The sequence below is a fragment of the Labrus mixtus genome, chromosome 11 (assembly GCF_963584025.1).
Source record: "Labrus mixtus chromosome 11, fLabMix1.1, whole genome shotgun sequence".
Taxonomy (NCBI): Eukaryota; Metazoa; Chordata; class Actinopteri; order Labriformes; family Labridae; genus Labrus; species Labrus mixtus.
The window spans coordinates 19407859-19433576 of record NC_083622.1 but is presented as its reverse complement, the minus strand read 5'-3'; the positions used below and the strand labels follow the sequence as shown (position 1 = coordinate 19433576).

At 39.7% G+C, this 25718-nt stretch overlaps 2 protein-coding genes across 3 annotated transcripts; one reads left to right on the top strand and one right to left on the bottom strand.

Moving 5' to 3' along the window:
- Window positions 1-4: 4 nt before the first annotated feature.
- abcb4 (ATP-binding cassette, sub-family B (MDR/TAP), member 4) lies at window positions 5-15636 on the top strand. Of its 2 annotated transcripts, XM_061050607.1 has the most exons (28): window positions 5-154; window positions 300-382; window positions 556-634; window positions 1123-1279; window positions 1385-1433; window positions 1518-1709; window positions 2082-2253; window positions 2352-2476; window positions 3104-3275; window positions 3391-3504; window positions 4772-4882; window positions 4971-5096; window positions 5393-5596; window positions 5688-5858; window positions 6819-6980; window positions 7116-7295; window positions 8308-8454; window positions 8560-8664; window positions 8798-8875; window positions 9150-9233; window positions 9366-9569; window positions 9804-9904; window positions 10019-10159; window positions 11979-12135; window positions 12238-12435; window positions 13268-13474; window positions 14072-14218; window positions 14979-15636. In XM_061050607.1, the coding sequence occupies exons 2-28, from the start codon at window positions 309-311 to the stop codon at window positions 15183-15185; spliced, it is 3864 nt and encodes a 1287-aa protein (XP_060906590.1). In that variant the 5' UTR covers window positions 5-154; window positions 300-308; the 3' UTR covers window positions 15186-15636. The 2 variants fall into 2 exon arrangements, with proteins under 2 accessions (XP_060906590.1, XP_060906591.1); XM_061050608.1 differs by lacking the exon at window positions 5-154 and having other exon boundaries at window positions 164-382.
- A 430-nt stretch (window positions 15637-16066) lies between these two features.
- crot (carnitine O-octanoyltransferase) lies at window positions 16067-25609 on the bottom strand. The gene is made up of 17 exons (XM_061050610.1): window positions 25445-25609; window positions 23723-23846; window positions 23333-23457; window positions 23057-23238; window positions 22844-22968; window positions 22628-22736; window positions 21849-21942; window positions 21574-21699; window positions 21372-21473; window positions 19867-19950; window positions 19675-19782; window positions 19439-19569; window positions 19230-19353; window positions 19042-19120; window positions 17889-17982; window positions 17456-17575; window positions 16067-17183 (listed from the first exon to the last, which is right to left on the bottom strand). Exons 2-17 carry the CDS (start codon window positions 23835-23837, stop codon window positions 17063-17065), a joined length of 1839 nt encoding a protein of 612 aa, XP_060906593.1. The 5' UTR covers window positions 23838-23846; window positions 25445-25609; the 3' UTR covers window positions 16067-17062.
- Window positions 25610-25718: the final 109 nt, after the last annotated feature.

The window sequence follows — 25718 nt, the reverse complement described above, 5'->3', positions numbered from 1 at the left end:
AAGAGAAGAGGAGGAGACTGGAGGAGGGTGAAGGACAGCCTCTGGTCCAGGGCAGGCGTGTGTCTGTGAGATCATTGCCACTGTCAAAAATAGGCTGGAAGACAGAGAGGGGTCTGGGGCTTACAACGGCGAAGAAAACCGTGGATCTATCCAGGTTTAAATTCTACTTTTTAATTCTTCTCTTTCATACTTACCGCTTTAAGAACCGCAGAATGAGCTCTGGATCATTGCCTGCTACTCGTGTGTTTATTCCTAAGAGGATAATATTAGTTTAACCCGAGCGGTTCTTCCTCTGACAGGAACCAGACATGGATGAAATGGATGCGAAGGGCGAGATGGAAATGCTGTCCACAGCCAAACAAGGAAAAAATGGAGAATTAGGGTAAATTCATTGTAAAAGTAACTCCTTTTCACTCACCAAATTCAACAGATGATTTTAAACCTGGAAGACATTTTTTTTTTTTAACAGGGTCTCTCTTTTTGTCTCTTGGGAAGAAAAACATTGCCATTTAACTTTATATCTGACATCAAACTTGCTTTTTGCTTTATATACAGCAAGAAATATGACCGCAAGGATGGAAAGAAGAAGGGAGAAAAAGGAACCAAATTGCCCATGGTTGGCCCCATTGCTGTGGTAAGTTCTTTCATCACAATGTGAAGTCTTTCTGACAGAAACTGATGTAAATGGACCTTCTGGGTTGTAGTTAAGCTTCATCTTTCACTAATACGGTCTGAATATTCCTACCGTGTCCATAGTAATGCTCTAAAATTGTTGTTTTTTTAAAGATTAGCCAGAGATGAAGAGGTAGAGGCTGATGTTAAAAGTGATTTTATAAGAGGTCGAGAAGTTATGGGATCTTGGTGTGTGTGTGTGTGTGTGTGTGTGTGTGTGTGTGTGTGTGTGTGTGTGTGTGTGTGTGTGTGTGTGTGTGTGTGTGTGTGTGTGAGAGAGTAAAAGGGGAAACAGGCTGGGAGGATGGGAGTGCAGTACATCCTCCTGTTGTTTGGGTGTACTTTGTGAGACGCCTGCTGTGAAAATATAATAGCTCCTTCAAGTTTAAACTTTTCTCTGTTTTGATCGCTGAGATCAAAATTCTCCTTTTTTTTTCTCTCTTTTTGTAGTTCAGGTTTGCAGACAGGTGGGACATTGTGCTGATCACGTTTGGGACAGTGATGGCCATGATCAATGGAGTAATTCTTCCTGTCATGTGTATAGTATTTGGGGACATGACAGACAGCTTTATACATGCCTCTGTGACGTCCAACATCAGCACGCCTAGTGAGTTTTCAGTAACAAGCCCAAGCACACATAGGCCGTAATGAAATAAATAATTAAGCTGTAAAAAACCCTTAAACATTGTCTCTGGTTACCTTGTGTCTTCAGATTTCACCTATGTACCTGTTAACGACACCTTACAGGAGGACATGACAACGTAAGTCTTTTCCCATCACTGCAAACACAGCAAATCAAATGCAGAGAAATGATGGTATTTGTCACAATATTACTCTCTTTCTAGGTATGCCATCTACTATTCCATCATGGGGTTTGGGGTGCTGTTTGCAGCCTACATACAGGTCTCCTTCTGGACCCTGGCAGCAGGGCGGCAGATCAGACACATCCGGAGGTTGTTTTTTCATAGCATCATGAGGCAGGAAATCAGCTGGTACGATGTCAACGAGACCGGAGAGCTCAACACTCGTCTCACAGAGTGGGTTACTGAAAAATACTCCCCCTTGTGTAATATTTCACATTTTATTCCTTGTTTGATAGATGATGTGTTATGACCATGTGACCTGTAAGGACCGATTACAATACAGGTAATCATGTGCCAGTTAAAAAGGGCTGCTGCGTCAACATTTCTGAATGACTATCACTGAAATAGAGGAGAAATCTGCAAAAGATATTTTGTATTATCCTCTTAAAATTTACTCAATCAATTCAGTCATTGTAAAAAAATATGGTGACTCATTTTCTGTTGATTGATAAATCAAAAGTGAAAGTTGAGTCACTTTGGCAAAGGTAATATGTGTGACATTAAAAAAGGAAAACATCTTAATGTTATTTATGATTTCCTTCAAAGTGATGTGTATAAGATCCAGGAGGGTATTGGCGACAAGGCGGGAATGCTGATCCAGGCCTACAGCACCTTCATCACATCCTTCGTCATCGGCTTCATCAAAGGTTGGAAACTGACTCTCGTCATCCTGGCTGTGAGCCCCGCGCTGGGCATTTCAGCTGCTCTTTTCAGTAAGGTAAAAGTCCGCCTGTAGTTGTGTTTTAATCATTGTGTTAAAACAGACCCCTGCAGATGTTCTCAATAACATTTTGTGATTCCTCCCTGTCTGAACAGGTGCTGGCATCTTTCACTAGCAAAGAGCAGTCTGCGTATGCTAAAGCCGGAGCTGTGGCAGAAGAAGTGCTCTCTGCTATCAGGACAGTGTTCGCCTTTAGCGGTCAGAGCAGAGAGATCGAGAGGTGAGTACAGCACTTCTCATATATTTGTGTGCAGATGAACATGGACCTGCATCTGTATTATTAAATTATTCTTGATTTTTAAAATGGCCCTTTTTATTATTTGGGGCAATCCAAATATACCGATTCTACCCTTAATTTCTACTGGATTAAATTACTTATGTTTCCTCTACAGTGTGAAAAATAGTCCTCTGGTTTCTAAGAGTGCAGATGCAATGAGTAAAGAAATGAAAATCAAATAACACATTATTTTAAGAGATATATCAATGCAAATTACCTGAATTAAACATCCATTAATTCTGTGGGTGGGGTAAAATAAAGTTTCAAAGTACATTTTGTCACTTACCTGGAAGCTGACTAACAGCCCAAAAATCAGGCAAACAGTATGATGTAAAGTTTTGATGATTTTCTATTTAGCAAAGCAAAACATCTATTCAGGGCAAATAGATGATAATCTGTAACACAATCAGGCCCACAGAAACAACTGTAACCTGATAAAACCTATAAACCCCCCACTGAATTAGATTAGTGTTTTCTACTGATGGGACATTTATAGAAGCCATGGGGCATTGTTTTCATTGCAATCTTAACTCTGACATTTACAACATATGTGTTTGTGATCTACCACAGATATAACAAGTACTTAGTGGACGCTAAAGACATGGGAATAAAGAAAGCGCTCTCCTCCAACATCTCCATGGGCTTCAGCTTTCTGATGATCTACCTGACCTACGCGCTGGCCTTCTGGTACGGCAGCAGGCTCGTGCTAGAAAAGGAGTACACCATCGGAACTGTACTTACTGTGAGTGTAGAGACACCATGACAGAAATTCTAATTGTTAATTCCCTTTAATCATCAATAATATGAGTGTTTACAGGCAGCTTGGGCAGCTAACACTGATTTGTCTTTGTTTGAAGGTGTTCTTTGTCGTGCTCATTGGAGCGTTTACCATTGGGCAGACTTCTCCCAATATCCAGACCTTTGCTAGCGCCCGAGGAGCTGCACATAAAGTCTACAGCATTATTGATCAAGTAAGTACAACATCTTGAGTAATACCCTCAAAGTACACCAGTAAAATATTTAAAAAACACTTTTTTTGTTAAATTTAAGCTGTCAGTTTATATTACTGTACCTTCACCTCTTGGAAGGCGCTTTGATAAAGCCGACAACCTGGAGTCCCTAATGAGATGTTAGGCTTTGCTGTAATTGGAGTTCCTGCTGTTTGCATGAAGACTGGAGGTCATTTGGTTGATATTGCACAGCAGGGACTCTCCCTTTTTGTGAACTTATCGTGAATTTGCTGTGAGGTTACCAGAGCGTTGCAAATATTGCATCATTATCACATAACTTAGTTAAACGCAAACTAGTTCATGTAGCCTGAGAAACATGCAACACAACCGGTTTCAACTGAACCAGTTATAGGATGATTTCAGGGAGATTCTTTTCACTTCCAGTTTTGGGATCTCATGCCTGTGTTCAGTGACTGTTAGTCATTACACTAACTCACTCACATTTGCTTAAACGTAAAGATACAGGATGCTGCATTCTTCCAAACTATTGATTCAGTAGTACATCTGTTTGCACCTGAATGGAAATTAGCATAAAAAGCCTCAAGTAAAACTGAAAGAGTCTGCAATATCCTCTCAGGCGTTCTTCCTTATTGTCCTTATTACTTCCTTATGCTCTAACTGGAGGACAGGTTTCCATCAACGTCATAGCGCCTAACTCTCATGAACATGTCTCTAAGTTAGTTTCAGCTCTTTTCTATGAATCATCTTTTTCTCTGTTACTTGTCATACTTTTTCTATTGTAGAGTTTTGTGAAGTGTGAGCTTAAATTATGCTGAATTAGATAGTCTTTTCTAAACCTTTGAAATACAGAGATGAAGTTTCCAGAAGAGACATAAAAGACAAACCTTCAGCAACACAGAGCTCTACCTTTGTCAGCAGAAAAGCAAAAGAGAAAACAACAGAGTGTGTGTGTGTGTGTGTGTGTGTGTGTGTGTGTGTGTGTGTGTGTGTGTGTGTGTGTGTGTGTGTGTGTGTGTGTGCGCGTGTGCGTGTGTGCGTGCTTAGCAGCATCAAGAGAAGCAGTGAAAACACACAAGGGGCTGAAGAAATAAACATTAGCCTTGTTAAATACGCTCACCCGAACCTGGAGGGCTAACGGCTTTCCTCTCATTGTCTGTTTAAACTTATGATAAGAATCAGGTTCTCTATCCAAGTGGGAAGAAAAACTTCAAACCAAAAGGAGGCCCAGTTTTTGAAGTATAGATATTGTTCACTCTTGTCTCAACAGCAACCGAACATCGACAGCTATTCAGAGGAGGGATTTAAGCCCGACTTCATCAAGGGAGACATAGAGTTCAAGAACATAAACTTCAATTACCCCTCGAGGCCGGATACCAAAGTACGTTCCCCATAGATACACAAACAACCTACAAACAATATGTTACTTCAATTTGTGTCTTAAAACGTGCATTGTTTTTCATTCTTAGGTGTTAAATAACTTGTCTCTGAGTGTGAAAAGTGGACAGACCATTGCCTTGGTGGGGAGCAGTGGCTGTGGTAAAAGCACCACGATACAGTTGCTGCAGAGGTTCTACGATCCTCAGGAAGGATCTGTAAGTGACATTTATTCACGTCTTAATCCAAAGAATACATTTGATCCTTGTTATATGTTCTACTATGGTCAGTTGGTTGGGTCATGTTCGGACATTACAGCACTTCTCCAAGTTATCAAACATTGGTGGACAGTTTAAAAAATAATGAATAAATGAATCAAAGCAGCAGAGTCAGAGATATATTATTATTATCTTTTTTAGCAAAACCTGGCAACTCTTAACCCACATAACAGCTACATCAGAAGAATTATAGGGACCTAAATTAAGTTCTGTGTCTGTTTCGCTTCTGCTTTTAGGTGTTCATTGACGGTCACGACATCCGTACTCTTAACATCCGCTACCTGAGAGAGATGATCGGTGTGGTGAGCCAGGAGCCCGTCCTCTTTGCCACTACCATCGCTGAGAACATCAGATATGGACGACTTGACGTGACCCAAGAGGAGATTGAACAAGCTACCAAGGAGGCTAATGCCTATGACTTTATTATGTCCCTCCCTGATGTATGTTTGTATTTATTTCTGACTGTATTCTGTGCTTATCAAGCTCTCTGTCCAACGCTTGCTAATGTTGAGACTGTTGTCGTTTGAGCAGAAGTTTGAGACGCTGGTTGGAGACAGAGGGACTCAGATGAGTGGAGGACAGAAGCAGAGGATTGCGATCGCTCGAGCTTTAGTCCGCAACCCCAAAATCCTTCTTTTGGATGAAGCCACATCTGCTCTTGATGCTGAGAGTGAGAAAATTGTGCAATCTGCTCTTGACAAGGTGAAAACACACATATATTCTATAACATTGATGCAGCTTGGTGCTGTCATGCTGTGCACTTTACAAAGAAACAAATACTTTGTGAAGCTAGTGTCTTTTGTAGTGTGAGTGGTGTGGCTCTAGAAATGGCCATGGTCTTTTTTCTGGCCTTGGTCTAGACAGAAATATTAACCGATCAAATTTGGTTCAGATACTTGTGGTATGGATTGATCACCCTCCATTTATTGATACCCTGACTTTTCAGTAAGGCAGCCAGCAGATCGACATTTTTGGTTTCTCGAAGTTTCTCTTGACCATAAATGTGTTTTTAAAAACTGGATACTGTGTTCCTAGGAGGCGCCCCAATAACCAAACCTTCTGACCTCATGATGGCCGAACTAGCTAACTTCACGCTATCCCTCAATTTGTATAAATGGAATAAATTATGTAATATTATTAACAGACATCACAAGTATTTTGGATTAATGGACCACATTTTGATCACAAGATATGCATTTATCATTTTTTAAGCTATCCCTTTTGTATAAGGTAATGTTAGGGAAAAGTCTGTTTGTTTGTTTTTTGTTCTTTTCTATAAAAAAAATACTTCTCATCAGCCAGTGGGGTTCCTTTGATAAATGGGAGAATATGGTGGCCCAAGGATATCAGTTTTTTCTTCCATGAGCTTTCAACTAACGTCACCAGCAAATCAAATTTGACTCAGTGCTAGACTTTGAATTTAGACTGCCAATATTTGTAAAGCAAATTGCATTTCTCCTCAGCCTTAGGTTTGCTCTGTGCTTTTGGGCTATGTTTTAGCTAAAATAAGATGGTAAACAAGGTAAACATTACCTTCTAAACAATAATGTAAGCTTAATAATTTTTTGCATTTTCAAGTGCAGAAGTGAGAATGTAACTCAAAGCATCATTGTACCTAAGAACTGAATCATGGAGCACATCTTTACAAAACTTTGTCTGCAGGTCCGACTGGGTCGTACCACCTTAGTTGTAGCCCACCGCCTTTCGACCATTAGAAACGCAGACATCATTGCTGGCTTCCAGAAAGGTGTAATTGTGGAGCTTGGGAGTCACAATGAACTGATGGAGAAACAGGGAGTCTACCATACACTGGTAACCATGCAGGTAATGTACACACCCATAAGCACTTTGCAACATGATTTGGTTGGACTGGAACTCAAGGGGAACTTGTAACTACAGAATGGTTGGTCTTTGATAATGTTATCAAACAAGGTTTCTTTCTGACTTTCTCTACTGCAGACTTTTCAGAAAGAAGAGGACGTTCAGGAGTCAGAGCTGTCTGCAGATGAGAAGGGCACGCTAGTCAAATCAGCGTCACAGACCTCTCTGTCCAGAAGGAAGTCAAGAGGCTCCTCCTTTGCCCTTTCAGAGGCAGACAAAGAAGAGATGAAAAAGTTTGAGATTGAGCAGGCAGAAGAGGTGAGCTGTGAACATCTATGCAGTTTTAGCAATGGGGCAGCATTTATATATAAAGAAGCCTAAGAAGTAAAAGGTCATACCAACTATTTTCTCAACAGTTCAGACTATTTTGAATAAATAAGTTTGGATTTCTAAATATATACAGGCTATTCAACATCATATAACCCCAATGTCATCCCCAAAAGTCCTTAAATCATTACACTAACACACAAAAAAGAATATGACACTCCCTAAAGTTTTTTTTAATATGAATCCCCAATCCCGTATGTTATTTGTCCTTGCTATTGCTTTGCATGGTTTGATTTGATGGGATTTGTGTTTGTGTGTGTTGGTTGGGGGTAGGGTGTATGTGCAAAAGGTCTCGTTTGATGCTGACGATTCATTATTATATGTAACAAATCTGTCATAATGATCAGAATCAGAAGGAATCAGCATTATTGGTCAGGTATGTTGACAATTACAAGGAATTTGGCTTTGGTAAACAATACACCCTTTTTTTAATCTCACATTAATTTTCTCATCAGGGTCTTATGTGTCCTTTATAAATAATAAATAAATATTGCTTTTTTATCAGTTTCCAACAATTCCTTACCTGATATGGAAATATTTTCATGGCTCTTGATTGCTTATATTTAGAAGATTATTACAGGAGAGTGAGCCTACCTCAGTTCCTAGATTACTATAAGAATCACTATATTTGGTCTCTCTTTACTTTTTAGATTGATGGAATACGCTGTGAGCTAGATATGTCTTTAGCAGATATTAACTCCCTCCTCTATTCCTGTCTATGAATTATATTCAAAATGGCTTTATGTATCACATTGTTGAAAGATATGGCCATACATTTGAAATATTTCTGCAAAATGGTTTGTACTTTGTAGCTCCACTGTTTTGTGACCATCTCTCCCTACACACACTAGCAACTACGTACAATGTGCAGCTCACCGCTGCCTCAGCTGCCCAAACAGGAGAGAAATGCAATCGAATCAGCTCTTTCTCCCTCCTTCTACAGGATACAAATATTCCTCCCGTGTCCTTCACTGAAATAATGCAATACAACCTTCCTGAGTGGCCCTACATTGTAGTAGGAGTCTTCTGTGCCATGGCCAACGGAGCTCTGCAGCCAGCGTTTGCTATCATCTTCACAAAGATCATCACTGTAGGTTCTTTTTTTTTTTTTTTAGCACAAAAGTCATTTTAATGTTTCACATAAATTACAGCGTTTGCCAGAAGTTATTCTACCGTAGTTATTCTCTCTTCTCAGACGTTTGCAGAGCCAGACCCGAGAGTCATCAAGGAGAGATCTGAGTTCTTTTCCTTGATGTTTGTTGTAATTGGAGCGATATCCTTTGTCACCATGTTTCTACAGGTATACATGTACACACACATAAACACACACTCTTGTTTTCTTATAGAGCTAAATGTTTTGTCCAAATAATAGTGTTTCAGCATGATGAAATGCAGATGATATGACATGCCTTCTCCCCGTGTACTTTGCACAGGGTTTCTGTTTTGGTAAATCTGGAGAGATTCTGACCCTTAAACTGAGACTCAAAGCCTTTACGGCCATGATGAGACAGGTGAGTGCATCAAACCAAAATACTGAGACGAGAGAGCTACACAGGATTCTATAAGGGACAAGATGTCAACTAGCTTTAACTTAAATGATATAGGGTCAGTTTTCTTTATATTTATATATGTATATAGTTTTTGGTTTGCTGTCCTGAAATACTGTTGATGATTTTTGGTTCGAGGATTCAGCACTCGTAACCGAGGGTGACCCAATTTTTTGGTTTACTTTTACATGAGCATATTTAACATTTTCATTTTTTTTTTCCTGTTGTGTTGTTGTAGGACCTTGGCTGGTATGACGACCCAAAAAATAGTGTTGGAGCGCTCACAACGAGATTGGCGACAGACGCTGCACAAGTACAAGGGGTGTGTCTCAAAACTCATTCACAGTCTTAAAATCAACAAACCAAGCTGCTAGCTCAAGAGAACCACAAAGAATCTTAAATTAAAAACAGTGATCAATCTGTGTGCTTTGTCCCCATCTTTATGCGACCTCAGGCTACAGGAGCTCGCATGGCCACCCTGACACAGAACTTCGCCAACCTGGGCACCGGTATTATCATCTCCTTCGTGTATGGCTGGGAACTGACCCTGCTCATCCTGGCTGTGGTGCCAATCTTAGCAACAGCTGGAGCTGTAGAGATGCAGATGCTCGCAGGACATGCTTCAGGAGACAAGAAAGAGCTGGAGCAGGCAGGAAAGGTAGGAACTCAATGTGAGCTCCGCCAAAGTACGATTCTTTTGGTATTGTTCTCTAAAAGTCCGGATAAGGACTGCTGTAAAAAATAGAACTTAATCATAAATCTCTTGTAATTGACACTGTCCCTATAACCATATTATAAAAAAATTGGGGCTGAACGCTGATTTGAAAAAGGACCTAGGGTTAGAAGCAAGTAGAATGTTTATTTTCTGATACTTTTTTTTTCGTCTCTACAGATTGCTACAGAGGCCATTGAAAATATCCGCACTGTTGCCTCTCTCAGCAGAGAACCCAAGTTTGAGGCTTTGTATCAGGAAAAACTTTTAGTGCCATACAAGTAAGGGAACACAATGTTAACAACTCCATGGAATAAATTTACACATTGAAATATACATTTTGAGTTGTGTTGTGCTCTCTCTGATTATGTCCTTCTCACACCTTCCCTGCACAGGAGTGCCAGGAAAAAGGCCCACGTGTATGGTTTGACCTTCTCCTTCTCACAGGCTATGGTCTACTTCACATATGCAGGCTGTTTCCGCTTTGGAGCCTGGCTCATTAAAGAAGGAAGAATGAATGTTGATGGGGTATTCCTGTGAGTACCAGACAGTATTAGTTTCTATAAAGTTGATATAAATGTGGAGATTAACAGCAAGGATGTTGTCTAACAGTTTTGGTCACAGCATGAAACATCAGGAACAAAAGCATTTGTTCGGTAAGGAGCAGTTGTTTATATGGCTTTTAATCATTAACTCGCCCGGAATCAGGTGAAGGGCCGCTGTGAATTGCTGGGATCTAATCCCAGATCACATGAGACAACTGAGCCTTGGTGATGCAATGAACACATACACGTGCTTCAAATGGCAATGGTAACTCAATGTGTCATCGTTGGGAGGAGCCATCGCCTTTATTGGTATTCTACCTTTTACACCAAAGGAGAAGTCCAAAGTGCTTTGTCATCTGAAGGGACATGAAACTATAAAACACAGACATGTTAACTCCTCAACCCCATGAAATATGCCGTATAAATCCTTAAATATTAGTTTCCCATACTTTACAAGAAGCCAAGGTTTACCAAGGTACCCGCTGTTACATGCTGAATTAAAAAAAATATGTAAAGCAATCAACAAGACATCTAGAATGATCTAGTCAGTTTAGGAATTCATTTAAAAAACATTTTTATGGGAACCTGTGACTCTTAAATGATAAAAGAATACAAAAAGGCAGATTAAAAAACAGATTTTATGGTTTAAAAAGTTACCAGTGTGGAAACGATATACAGTCTAGACATGCTAGCAGCTCTCCTACGCTGTACGGCATTACAGCAGTGCTTTAAGCTGAATGCTAATATTAGCGTACCAACATTTTATCACAAGCTGAGTCTCTGAAGAGGTTATTGTTCTAATGTTCTTTATCTTTGGTCAGTGTCTTGGCATGATAACTTTCTAATTAGCATCAGTACTACTGAGGTCAGACTTTAGAATACAAACCAAATGTCTTGTGCACATTTTGTGTTATTATTTACAAAAGCGCTCGACTTAAGACATTTTCACCTTTGATGAAAAAGTGAATGGGGCACCAAAGTTATCATATAGCAGGTTATTTATATAAAGGGGGACAGGAATCTTAAACAACAGCCATTTAAATATATCTAATATGTGTGAAGAAACTTCCACCTCATGGTGGAAGGACGAGTCAGGAGATCAATCAGTATGAGACATTCTACAACATAGAACATATATATTTATTGTCATTGCTATAAAAAACAACAAATGTAAAGACAAACATTTAAATCACATCTTTTTAAAAAAAACAAGAATTCTTCACAAAAATCTTTAGCAATTTATTCAGTAGTTGTTGTGGCCAAAGTTGTTAAATAGATTGACTCAAAGGGCAAAGGGCAGGGTTTAGGGCAGCTGAGAGAAACATTTAGTAAATCCAGAGAGTCTGATGACTTGCATCGTTCTCATCCAGTTTAAGAACTGCCAAGACCACAAAACAGTTCATGTCACTCTGCTGTTCATCTCCCTCCACTTGCTCCCAGTTACTGCTCATATCAAATTTAAACCCTGCTGCTCGCTTACAAAACAGCAACAAAAATGGCTCCCCCTTAACTAGTCCCTTTCCACCTTTAAGAAAAAGCTGAACACCTACACTCTTAATGATATTGATGATGGTGATGATGTCTTAGGATTCCCCTTTAACCTGTGAGCTGCTCAGATCCCTTGCATCTAATGGTGTTATGCTTTTGTGGGGAACCAGAAAAACAACTGAGACTAAATTGAGTTTTTGTGTATAATGTACACAAGAAAAGTGAAGGTCATCAGTTATGTGATATTAATGTTATACCTGGTAACCTTCCTCAACTCTCTCTCGAGTGTTAAAACTAACGTGCATGTAACCTTCTCTCCCAGTGTGATTTCCGCTCTTCTGTTTGGTGCCATGGCTGTCGGAGAGGTCAACTCTTTTGCTCCAAACTACGCTAAGGCTAAATTGTCAGCCGCCCACCTCATGTTCCTGATAAAGAGAGAGCCCGCCATTGACAATCTGTCAGATGCGGGAGAGTCACCGGTACATAACACACGAGCCTGACATGTCAAACAAAAAAAATACCACATATTATTACACACATGCTAACATACCACTACTCTGCTTCATCTCCTCGAACTGTAGGACAAATTTGAAGGAAACGTGTACTTTGATCATGTCAAGTTCAACTACCCTTCACGCCCCGATGTGCCCATCCTGCAAGGGCTGAACCTGAGGGTGAAAAAGGGAGAGACTCTGGCTTTGGTGGGGAGCAGCGGCTGTGGAAAGAGCACCACCATCCAGCTGCTGGAGCGATTCTACGACCCCAGAGAGGGGAGAGTGGTGAGGAGACAAAAGCACACCCACACTCTGTGTCAAAGGCCTGTGCCTCTTCACCTACTGTCAGTTAGCTAATGGTTAGCTAGCCAGGGTATTTATGATCGGTTTTACAGCACTGTACTGACAGCAAGAGGTCTGTGTGGCATGTATTGTTTTATCTTTACTGCACTGATCATTGCATTTTATATTGATGGGATTCATAAAGGTGTCCTCTAAGGGAGAAAATTAGCCCATTATCTTATTGTTTTTGTTAGCATAAGGTCATTGTTCCGAAGCCTCTTCAGATGCTCCTCTGGTTGAAATATAATCTTGTTTTTGATATATATTTATCTCTCAGTTTGATTTGGTCCATTGTTGACTTTTTCAAGTGGCTGAGACCAATCTTTCTGTGAAAACAGTGCTTCACCAGGCAACTTGGATACAGAAAGGGATTGCTTGAATCAACAAACTAACCCATTATTTTCTTCAGACAGCTTTTTCCATGGTCTCTGGGGTCATTGTTTTGTTTATTAGCTAATAAGAGATCAGCTGGTGAATATAGGAATATAAGTTAGTTGCCAAATAACAAGATATTTCTCTTGATGAAGACCTAAAAGGGGGAGGCCAATGGTATTCATTTTAGTTCTTACAAGTAAGCCAGAAGAAATTTCTGGATGCTTTATATTTCTAATTTCTTTTTTCTGTGCCTACTTCACTTTGAGGTCTCTTTTTTTATTTGTTTTCGTAAGCCTTTTTTTTTTCTTTTAAGCTGGGCCCAAAGTGGATTGTTGCAGGTTTAAGACATCTCCCCAACTTCTTAATTTGCCTTATCATGTTCTACCACTGACTCCTCCAGGTGATGGACAGTATGAATATAAAACATCTGAACATCCACTGGCTGAGATCGCAGATAGGCATCGTATCCCAGGAGCCAGTGCTGTTCGACTGCACCTTGGCTGAAAACATCGCCTACGGAGACAACAGCCGAGTTGCCTCCATGGAGGAGATAATGGCAGCTGCTAAAGCGGCCAACATTCACAGCTTCATCGAAGAACTGCCACAGGTAACCGCTGGGATTTTTCATAATGTGTCATAAGGCAGCCATGCTCGAGGTAGAAGTAGTAGAAATGGTAAGACTCTGTTTCGTTAGGGAAGCCGTTGTATGGGAGCATTGCTAGTTTACGTTTTTTATATTTTGTTTATGTGTAGAAGTTGTTATCAGTAGAGCAGCTCTGGGTTATCTGAGTCTCAGTGATAAAGCATGACACTTTAGCTGAGGTGTCTGTCAGTGCAGGAGGCAATATAAAAGTCCCATGAGCCAAATATCACAGATTTTCTTCAGTCAAATACAATAAAATACTTAAAACCTTTCTCTTATCACGTTTACAATCAGAATCAGAAATACTTTATTAATCCCAGAGGGAAATTCGATTTACCTCTTCTGGTGTCTGGTGTCAACTTCTTCTGATATTTAATCACTTATCTCTTGCAGTATCAAGTCTTTTCATTAGTTTATGAAGTAACTAGATCATTTCTTTAGCATAAAGGTTTAACAGTGATAATAGTGAGAGGTGAAGTTTGTGGATTCTTCTGTGATTATTTTGGCAATATAACAATATTATTGTACCCCCTTTCCCCTTCTCTCTGTTTGTGCGAGCAGAAGTACAAAACTCAGGCAGGCGATAAGGGGACGCAGCTCTCAGGCGGACAGAAGCAGCGTATTGCCATAGCCCGAGCCATCCTCCGCAACCCCAGACTGCTGCTCCTGGACGAGGCTACCTCCGCCCTCGACACAGAGAGTGAGAAGGTGAGTGTTTATCTTTTTCTCTTCCCAGCACTGACCAATATTGAGTGGGAATTCAGAATTTGATATATACAGTATTACTATACACAAGGAGGTAAGAATGTAAACATAACCAAATTTATTTAGAAGAGGGAAAATATGTGTGGGAGTGTTTGTTGATGAATAAAAAAATACTTCTTAAGTGCCAAGTGGAAATTTGGTCAGGTATAAGTTTACAGATAGGGTCCACTGAGGAGTAACCCTCATTTACAGATATATTTGCTGTGTCATGTGATCTTCTTATGAGATCATTAAAAACAGAGGAAAAACAAAACAAAGCCAGCTTCTTCTTTTTAAAGAAAGATTTTCCGGAGCTTTTTGCCTTTATTTGAAAGGACAGTGGATAGAGTAGCAAATCGGGCGGTGTTAGGAATGACATTCGTGAAAGCAGCCGCAGGTCGGACTTGAACCCGTGATCCATGACACAGAAGGTTACAACTACTGACAGATTTAGTGGTCGGTAAAGAACATAAATAAGAGGGCAGCTCCTGTAGTTCAGCCTTATAAAGAAAGATGTACCACTGTTCTGTGCTTCTGTTGTATAAGGAAGACAAGCCTACTCTCTCATACAAGACACAATGATGTGTGCGGAAACGCGAAACAGAGACAAATCGCAGCGTGGAACCAAAACGAGAACAAGAAGAACCAACAGAAGCAGAGGCTAATAAAAATAAAATGACTCTTATAATTTGAGCTCATATGAGGATCATTGTGCTCTTTACAGGTGGTGCAGGACGCATTGGACCAGGCCAGTAAGGGCAGGACGTGTATCGTTGTGGCCCATCGTCTGTCCACCATCCAAAATGCCGACCGCATCGCTGTCTTCCAGGGAGGAGTGGTGGTCGAACAGGGGACGCATCAACAGCTGCTGGCCAAGAAGGGAGTCTACCACATGCTGGTCACCACACAGATGGGCCACAGCAGAGAATAAGGAGACGCAGGAAGAATACCTCACCGGTTAATTTTGATCTTTAGAGGGCTGGATTCAACACGCATACCTTCTAATCATCATCTGAACAGTAAAGATGGGACCTGACAGTGGCCTTTAAAGCTGTAGTGGCCTTCTTGTGATTTCTGTATATCTGGCTACATAGTCTGGTAAAGATCAGACAAATGTCAAAGTATAACTTCTGTACTACTGTTGTAAGACGTTGTGTTTGAGGGCATTTTATACAGAGGACAGTTTGACACACAGCAGCAAGGAAAATATAAAAGTTTAATCAATGACCTCAATGACTAAAGTCCATTTCTCTGCTTCAGTTTGCGGGGTCAAGTGTTGTGCATGATGGCTCACTGTCAGAGCTTACCACGTCACTCGATTGTTATCAGCCTTACAAAGCAAATAGCCTCCTGTGTAAACAATAATCACTTTGTACACTCGTTTTTGTTATTCTTCTTGTTTCAAACCTTTAATTTAGGTTTGTGCCTCGTACACTGGGACTCCTTTATTACCAGTTATGATTTCTCTGGAGCTTGCTAATGCCAGCAGTCCTAAGCTTCTGATTTCTAGGACCAACTTCTGTAAAGTGCAAAATGGTGTCAAGTTCAAGAGACTTAAGTGAATACACTGGATTTATTATGTACCGTAGTGCCCCAGCCATGCCTCTGACAAAAGGGATCATCCAAAAAATATAAGTTATATTGTACTTTTTTGCAGATTTTTTGATAATTTATTGATTGTTATAATAATGCAATTTGTTTTGTCTAAAATAAAACACAAAAAGTATCAGTGCCTGGAAATGTAAACCCTGAAAAAGTTCACAGAGCTGAACAGGATGTAATGTTTGTTCACACACATTTGACTGTAATCACTTCTTGTTTTAACAAATTCTCAGATTTATTGTCCTGTGAAAGATGCTTTTATTTAACTATTAAAGTTTTATATTCAGTTTATGAGCCACCACTTTGTTTCAACATCATTTCTTTATTTGGACAAAGAAATGAAATCGAGCAGTTTTTCTCATCATGTCAAGACAACCTTAACTGGATGTTCCTGAATCACATTCAATTATGATCAAGCATAGAAAATATTGGTCTGTTTCTCAGTCATACATTGAAGCAATAACAATAATGTTATTAACATTTATTCATTTAAGAAAAGGTCAATCATAACAAGCAGATAACAGATTGGTTTAAGGCTTTAAATGCAGAGAAATAAACTGTGTGTGTGTGTGTGTGTGTGTGTGTGTCTACCTCATATGGAATATAACAGTTCTGAACTCCTGTTCATTACAGCTTTAAAATGTCTTTCTCTAATATGCATCCAAAGTAAATTATAAGGGACAAAAATCTACAATCCATGATCTGTGCAAGTTTTTTAAAGACAAACTTACAGCAAGCATGTATGGCTGTTTGCTCTTTGTTCATTTTTGATCATCAATTAAAAACATAAAAAATTTAATTGATCAAAAGTTACCTTCATGGGTTCGATATGGAATGCCGTTTTATTTTCACAGAAAAAAATCTGAACATTCGAAGCAGCCAGAAATTATATTCTTCAATCCTTAGCCTCGCCTTAGCCTTAATACTGTCAGGTTTCAAATAAAAAATTCTCAATAAACATTTGACTACAATCAGGAAAATCAGGAAATATTTACAGCAGAAAGAAAAACATTCACATTGGATTTTTTTTTTATAACTCTTAAAACCAGTGGCTATCCCCTGATGGCACGGATTACCTTTGCATTGATCTGTGCTGAGAACAAACAGGACTATCGCTAGCTGTCGGCTATAAACTGGTGGTATGCAAACTGTGTGTGCATTAACGGTCATATATAATGTTCAATTGGGCGAGTCTGTTGTGTGTGACTAGAGCTGAGATGTGGTGGCCAGGTGGAACATCTCATGCATGGAGCTACTGAAGTTGTTGAAAAGTGATGCAGCATCTGTCTGACGGTAAGATGTCCACGCTGAGACAGAGATCACAATCCTACAGGAGAAAATAACAGTGAAGAGTAATGACGGCAGTTTCTAAGATTGCTGGGAAAGTTCACATAATTTAGTCGTTTCACTACTTTAGAAATGTGAACCATACTGTCGAACAAAGAAAAAGTATTACTGATAAATTGGATAATAAAAAAGGATTTTAAAAAACAACATTGTAGCTTTATGATTGTTTTAGGTTTATACAGTTGCTCAAGTTTGAGATTTTCAGATGCAGAAGAAACCCTCTGAAGATATTCTTATGTCATGTCTGCCTACCTGTCATCTCTGATGCGGTAGAAAAAGCCATAGCCATGGTGCACCATGGGAGCGACGACCCCCAGAACTGTTGTGTAGCCCACCAGACTGGACGACAGCACAAAGTTACCTCCACCACCACTGCAGACACGAACACAACAGAGTTACAGGCAGATACATACACAGCACATGCACTTATTTTAATCTGACATCAATAATCTACAATGTCCTATCTGTATTGCAGTTCTGTTTAATAAGAATCTCTTTTGTGTCATCTATAAAAAATACAATTTCTTTGTAACTCAGCTTCTTTTTTTATGTTTTAAACACACCAACTATAAATAGAAAGAACTGACATTTAGATCGTATACAGTTTTCCTCTACACGCACAGGTATAAGGTGATAAACAGCGAACAACAGTTCCATATAAATAAATCAGCTTTACAGCAAGTACCTCCTTGCATAGAGGGGATCCATGAAGAGATCTGGAGTGGGACGTCCCTCCTCTTTGGCGATAAGATACAGCCCAAGAAGATGTCTGTCAAAACCTTGAGACAATTTGACAAAATAATATGTTTAATAAAAAAGATGCACATCAGAGCTCCACCATAAAAAGCCCTACTCATTATATAGTCTCTACAACAAGTAATATTAAAATTCAAACTGTAACGCTGGAGTCCAAAAAAGTGAATCTGAGAACAGAAGTGCGCAAGTATTACAGCGCTGAGATGATGACGCTTCAACAGGCACATCCCTTTGCTGACATCATCACTGGCTTTGTCTGTACACTGTTTGGTTTAGTGCCGAGTCAAAGCGACCAGCTGCACATGTCTATTTACACATGAGTAGGATTATCACTGTGTTTGAGTTCTTGTATCCTTAGCCACACTACAAACAAAACATTTTCTTCAACATAAAGGACAATAAAAAATAGCTAGCTTGTACGTTAGGCTGAACTTTTTGTGATTCAAATAAACCTGTTACTTGGAAATTTTTGTTCAATCCTGTTGATGTCTTGTGTTTCAGATTATTTGTTTATTTATCCATCATGGTTTTAACAGTTATTCAGTGCTGTAAAAGCCCAGCTGTTGTTTCCTTTATGCACATTTTTTAAATTGTAGGGAAAGAAATGATGTTAGTTAAATAGTAGAGCAGCTCCAAAGTCCAAATGCTTGCTCAGTTTTTTTTTTTTTTTAAAGATGTATTTTTGGGCTTTTTGTGCCTTTAATGGAGAGACAGTAGAGTCAGAAATGGATAGAGTCAGAAATTAGGGAGAAAGTGGGGAATGACATGCGGGAAAGGAGCCACAGGTAGGATTCGAACCTGTGCCGCCCACTTGAAGGACCATAGCCTCCATACATGGGGCGCGAGCACTAACCACTGCGCCACCAGCGCCCCTGCTCAGTGTTTTATGGAAATATAAAGCACACAAGTGCTCATGATGGATAGGCCGGGTCTTTGTAATATAGCAATAAGTAAGGACTTTTACCTGCTTTTTGTAAAGTGTCTTGAGATAACACTTGTTATGAGTTGACGCTATACAAATAAAAATTGATTGATTGATTGATTGATTGATTGATTGATACATGAATGTAAAGCTGACTAACCTTTTCCCTCCTGGGCATCAGCCATCAGTTTGCTGTGTTTAAGAAAGGCGAGTCTCATGGCTTTCCTCCTGGCATTAACCTGACAGGGAAATGTTTTATGTAACTTGTTAAATCGTTGAAGGATGGCTTTCTCATCCTTACTTTGTGTCTTTTTGAGACAGTGCAGGGTTCCCTACAAATACACTCACATCACACGTGGGGTCTATCATAGCTTTACACCAGTTCACAGCCTCCTCAGTGCAGGGGCGCATCGTCTCTGTCCTGCCGTGGTAGAACGTGCGAGTCATTGCGGTCTCATAACAACTCCCTGGCCTAAGAGAGGAGAAGAGACATTGAGGGTCATTAAGTAGTTAAGACTTCAAACATCAGTAAAGTTACATTTCTAAGCAGTCCCTACCCTTTATGCAGTTTGTAGTAGGCTAGCTGCATCGCTAGTTGAATAAAGATGTCTGGATGCAGCTTCCTCTCTTTAATGGCTGATTTTCCAAACGCTGTAAAGGCATAACACACAACCTGCAGGTCCTTTGTCTGTAAAACCAGCAATAGAGTGAACAATCAGACACATCAGACTGTGCAAAAGTTATTTTGAAACAGACTTTTTCTTCTATACTTTGGTGTTTAACATTGGCTCACCGACTCCAGGTATTGCTGTTTGGCTTGACGGATGTTACTACGAGTTTTTTCGTCCACAGTAAACACCAGCTCCTCAGGAGGGGGAATCGCTCTGACTGCGTCTGACCCCTAAGAAACAAAAATATCAACGTGTGAAGAGCAGCCAGATACATTTTAAAGTGTACGGTATCAGGTAATAATAACAGTGTTTACCTTCCATTTGCCGTCTGTAGCTTCGAGTTGCTGGTCCACATACCAACACAAAGACACAAGGACCATGGCATCATAAGGTGCATGCTGCAAAACAAATCAAAGTGAGTTTGATGTAAAAAATGTAATGTAACCTCTTTTTTCCCCCAATATATGTTCATTAAAGTGATTACGTAAAAATGACAAACAGAACAAGGAATGAACGAGCTCAGACATCACATGACACAGATACATACGAGTAAGCACAAAAAGGAAGGAAATCTACAACAGCAAAAAAGCAATACATGAAAATATGAAATATGAGTCATACATCCAATCTAAGTAACCGGTTTTTCAATCATTACTTCACAGGAATGCAGCATCAACAAGGTTTAAAGAAAAGGTGAGGCTACAGGAAGGTTAGCATTACAATAAGAGAAGGCAAAAGGAGAAGCTAAGACCTCCATGTAATATTGAAGATGACAATATAGGGCCAATATGTACCACATAAGGGTCCCACACTTTATCTTATCCAGGGACTATCGCTATCGGCTAATTTTATTGCAGATTTTACTAGATTTATTAACCAGTCAAATATCATTTCATTTAAGTTTCACTGTATTACACTAGCATAATCTCTTTCTGGCTGTCACCAGCAGAGTGTGCTATATGGATTACAACAAGCAAAATCACTCTCCAGAGTGTCAAGAGGTGACGCACTGACATACGTGGTTACTCTCCAGTTGAGTGACTATCTTGGATTTGTTATACTGTATACACATTTTCCACAAGTAAATATTTTTCTTCGCTGCAAAAGTCGGTAGACTAAAAAGCTTTTTATGTTTGGCTTTTGTCAAACGAACATCATGAAGACCAAGGAGGAGAGCCATGGGGTTTAAGTCAATATACTGTAAACACCAAAAATGACATAATTCAGACACAATGTCAGACCCATATCTATGCAACTCAGCACATGACCAGAAAGAATGAAAATTATTTCTGATTTCAGAATTGCACATACAAGGGACGCTGGTGGCGCAGTGGTTAGTGTGCACGCCCCATGTATGGAGGCTATAGTCCTCAAAGCGGGCGGCCCAGGTTCAAATCCAGCCTGTGGCTCCTTTCCCACATGTCATTCCCCACTCTCTCTCTTGCCCTGATTTCCAACTCTATCCACTGTCCGATCTCTCCAATAAAGGCACAAAAAGCCCAAAAATAAATCTTAAAAAAAAAAGAATTGCACATACAGCAAAGTGAAGATACCATAACACCCATTTTGTGTCTCAGGTGTTTTGTCATATTACGTTAAGATCTGGTTCCATTACAGATATAAATCTTTGTGGCCTTGATCCAAACCTCCTGCCATTCTGCATCATCTATAGAGATGTCCAAGTCTCGCTCCCAAACTGGGTTATAGTTTACTATAGTACTAGTAGGCTGGAGGGATTAAGATTTTAAAAATGTAACCTCTTCAGAGTTCATTTTTGAAGCTTTTACACAGTAGAGTAAAAAATGACTTTCTAACTCACATCACAGTTGGATCCAAAAGTGCCGTCTGAGAACACAATTGAGTTGTACGATTTGTCCCCCCAGCGGATGGTGGGGTTTCCTTGAAGGGCTTCCCGTGCCATCTGCGTTCAGGAAGGGTGAGACACACACTCAGACACACAGCTCTTTTCTTTAAGAAAAACAGTCAATGAACAGACAGTCATGCAATCACACAAACCGTACATTTGTGTAGTTCTCTGCCGAGGAGTATGGTTTGGTTTCATCCAGAGAAATGACGAACAGGCTGCTCTGGATGGTCTCCAGGATGGTCTTATTGTGTGGATCAATGCTTATTAGATGCTCCCTGGCCTACAGAGACAGTGAACACATTCACAGTAACACCACTGATCTTGTAACATACAAAGTTTTTTTTTTTATAAATGTAATCAATAATCTCTTTCAGATCTTATTTGTAGAAAAACAACAAAGTGTCCAATTGTTTTTTTTAGCAGTCCTACCATCGCCCAACAAGTCCTCTCCTCTGTGGTGAGAGCGCTCACTCCGTCTCCCTCGGGCTCTCCCTCACAGACTTTCTCCACGTAGCTCAGCTGCCTATATCACACACATGAAACAATAGAAGAAAACACTGAAACTGTGATGCTTTGCCGAAATCTCATTAGGGCGTATGTCAGCAAACTTTTATTTACAGTGTTTCTGCAGAGTCTATCCATTTGAATGTAAAACTTTTAGACCTTTTTAACAGCAGAGATTGGAACTGGACACCTGGTTTAAATCCTATTGGCCAAAGTATTAAATAATGAAGGTGTACTTTGTATGAGGAAAACTAACCATGTAAAAAAATGTCTTTGAAAGCCTAATCCTGCAGGAATCAATAACTGAAAAAAAAACTACAACATCATTAAATATGGAATGACTAAGATTTTTATTTTCTCTTTCTTTCCACTTTTTTATGTCACGTCCATCTTGGCTCTTTCAAAAAAAAAGTACCGATGTTGAACTTTTCTTTACCTGAAGCCTTCCACAAACGTATGATGTAGTTACTGTATTTTCTCCTTTCAGTGATAGTACAATTGTGGTTGCCTTTTTGCAATGTTTTTGAGATTCTCAGATACTGTTGGTGTAGCGCCCTCTTTGGGCCAATTAGCAGAATGCACTCTTTTTTTAGTATGTCAAAAGTTCATGTAGCAACTCAACAGGAAGTTAGTTCCCTTTTATGCTAGGCTTCATATTTGGATTTCAATCTTGATTGATTTGTGTACTTGAGGTTAATTGCTACCTGAGTAGTTCTGGAGGAGTGAGGATTTTTCCATCACAGAGTGCATCAAATGTGAAGATCCGTCCTCGACACATCACTACCACATGGGATGGGCACGAACCCTCACTTTCTGTAACACAGCACAAAATGCACATTACACAACAGCCATATGCAAGTGGGCTGGAGAGTATACAGGGCAGTCCAAAAGTCAGAGATAAGAGCTTAACTTCATCCTACCTGCTTTAAAATAGTTGTAAATGGTGTCCTTCTTTACTCCAGGTACTTTGCAGGTGCAGAAGAGCATTCTAAACTGGTCCATATCCAACACTGTTTTACCAGCTTTCTGAGGAGGCAGCGTCTCCCTAAAACATACAAGAGTGAGAAAAAGATGTGAAAGGGGAAGCATCTTATGTGGAAAAAATGTTTGTTTGTAATGTAAACATGTCTTACGTGCGGATCAGGTTCCAGTATTGGAGTGTATGCCATGTTGCTATACTCGCCCTCTGCAGATGAGTTCCCTCAGCAGGAGGCCAGCAGTGCTCCAGGTAGGGTGCCGGACCACCAAAGTTCACACTCAGCTGAGAGGGGGTGCGGAGCTCCAAATACGCAGCATCTAACCACCAGTCTTCCAGCTTGAGAATAAAAAAACACTCAACTAAGTAAAACATGCATCACTAAATAGGAAATCTACAACAATAAAAATACTTTTCATGCTTTTTAACACACCCAGTTCCTCTTTGCCTTGGCTCTCTGCAGCAGCTTCTGGTGCAGCTCTTCACCAACACCCACTTCAAATTTCTTCACAATGTCTAATGTAGCCTTATACTCCGTCTCAGATGCAAATGGGCGAACTGATAAAAACAAAGTGAAGCAAATTAGTTCATTTGTAAATTGAGAGCACCAGCATCTGGTTATTGTACTGTACATATCAATCCTCTCTCAGGTTAAAACCTGTGGATCCTTTCATTCATTGTATTAAACTAACAACAGTTTACTTTGATCAATAACCTTCAGGAGTATTCAAGGTGCTAACATCGTTACTGTCTTGCCTTTAAAAGGAAGAGTGTTATAGTGTTACTCAGTGGCACAGCATGATGTATAAAGCTTCTATCCTACCTGCATCCAGATACTTTGAAAGGCTGATCCCTAGTGTCGGGACAGGCAGGGATGGCAGGCTGCTTTGGTATTGGAAAGTCCGCTCAGGCAGAGATTGTGACAAATTATTGGCCATTTCTTTGTCCTGAAACACAAAGCAACTATTAAACAATCTACAATAGTAAGATTTACATGTTAATAATAATGAATTATGTCATATTAAAAAACTATGGAACAGAAGGGCCAACAGTGTGGATAACAGATCTGTTAATTCTGGCCAGTGAGAGTCTATAATAAATACTAGATAGGTCTACATAGCAAGGCGCCCAGATAATAAGTAGGTTAAAGGGAGGTCTCTGAATATTTGTCCGATGTTTGAATGTTGTGGTATTTGTTTGCATCTTTGTGTCTTGTCTTACATTTTTATGATGTAAATGTGTTCTGTGGCACAAGTCAGATTTCAGACATCTGACAATGAATTATATCAATCAAAAAATCAACCAATCAATCAATTACCCTTTGTACATCATTTATGGGTCACACATCTGAAATGAGTTTCTTAAGTCAATGGATTACTTATTCATTCAGACTATAGTCAAAATGTCTGTAATTTTTCACTGTCAAAAGTAACATCTTCATATTTTTTGTTTAGTCGAACTTGCGAATATATATATTTTATATATAAATAAAATTTAGTTCACTATTATATCACAAAAAACTGTATATTTCACACTAGAGAAACTAGGAACAGCCAAAAACTACTAAAATGTTTTATTGTTAACCAACAAAGCTTCTAAAACTATTAAAAAAAACAACATAAAGTTCAACAAAATAAACATTTTTCAGAGTTTATCTTTGTTTTATTTCATCCTTCAACACTTCTATAAGACCATTAGACTAATTAGTTCATGATCATTTAACAAGAGTAATGCTAAACCCTCTTCCACTGGGGTTCTTTGTCACACTGATCTGTTACACAAGTCCTGAGCAGGAACACACAGCAGGATAGAGTTTTAAATTCCTCTGTAAACAAAGTTAGCTTTGGAGTTTGTGAAAACCTCTAAGAAGGCGACTTTTCCTGCTGGTTCAAATGTCCCATTTTGCTCGTTTGTTTGCTTTCAAATGCGTCCTAAGGCTGCGTTGCTTTCTCTTTCAAAGCCATGTTAAGAGGGAACTAAAGTTAGATCTCCTTTTATAAGCTGGTTTACAACCACATGGTTAGAGACAGAAGCATTCTGACCAATATTGTTCAAATCTGTTCTAAGATCATTGACGTAAAACAAAAAAATAATGTTTCTCTGTTTATTAGTATTTTTTATTAGATCTTGTCTTATCTCACATTAGCTCTTCTATGTTGTTTATATCATGTTTTTTATGTACAACCTGCTCCGAACTGATTTCCCCCCTAGAGGTATTAATAAAGTTGTTTGAATTGAATCTCCTTATATGAGAACAACAAGACTGCACACTTCTGCACCCACCGCCCAGTTCAATAGAAGTCCAGATAGACACTGATGGATATAAAGGAATAACACGATTTATTTAAACTGAACTAATGGTGTCCGGTGTGCAAGCTCACTGCAGCCCATTACAGCGCACTTGCGTTAGATAGCTAAGGTTTCTCTCTCGGTTGATGCTTTAACAATAACACCGACATGAACCCGATTTACAAACTCCCCCCTAGCTTTTAAACCTGTAACATTTACAGTCTATGTTTTAAACACGCTTCCTCTAGCAGCTTACCTCCTTCAGTTTCTGCTACCTCAGGCTTTCTGCATCCACAGTGAGCAGGGTAGCTCTCTTTCAGCAGGATGGTGACGAGCTCCAGTGTCTTGTTGTGCGCATCAGCGCTCCTCACCTTTACCCCACTAAACTGAACGAGAGGTCCCAGGAGCCAGCCCGGAAGACCATACGGCGCATGCGCGAGAGTTTGCGCTTGACCCACATTTTATCAGTGAAATATGAGGCACTGTAGCGGGGTATTTATTGGCTGTGGTTAAACTCAAATAAGTGAGTT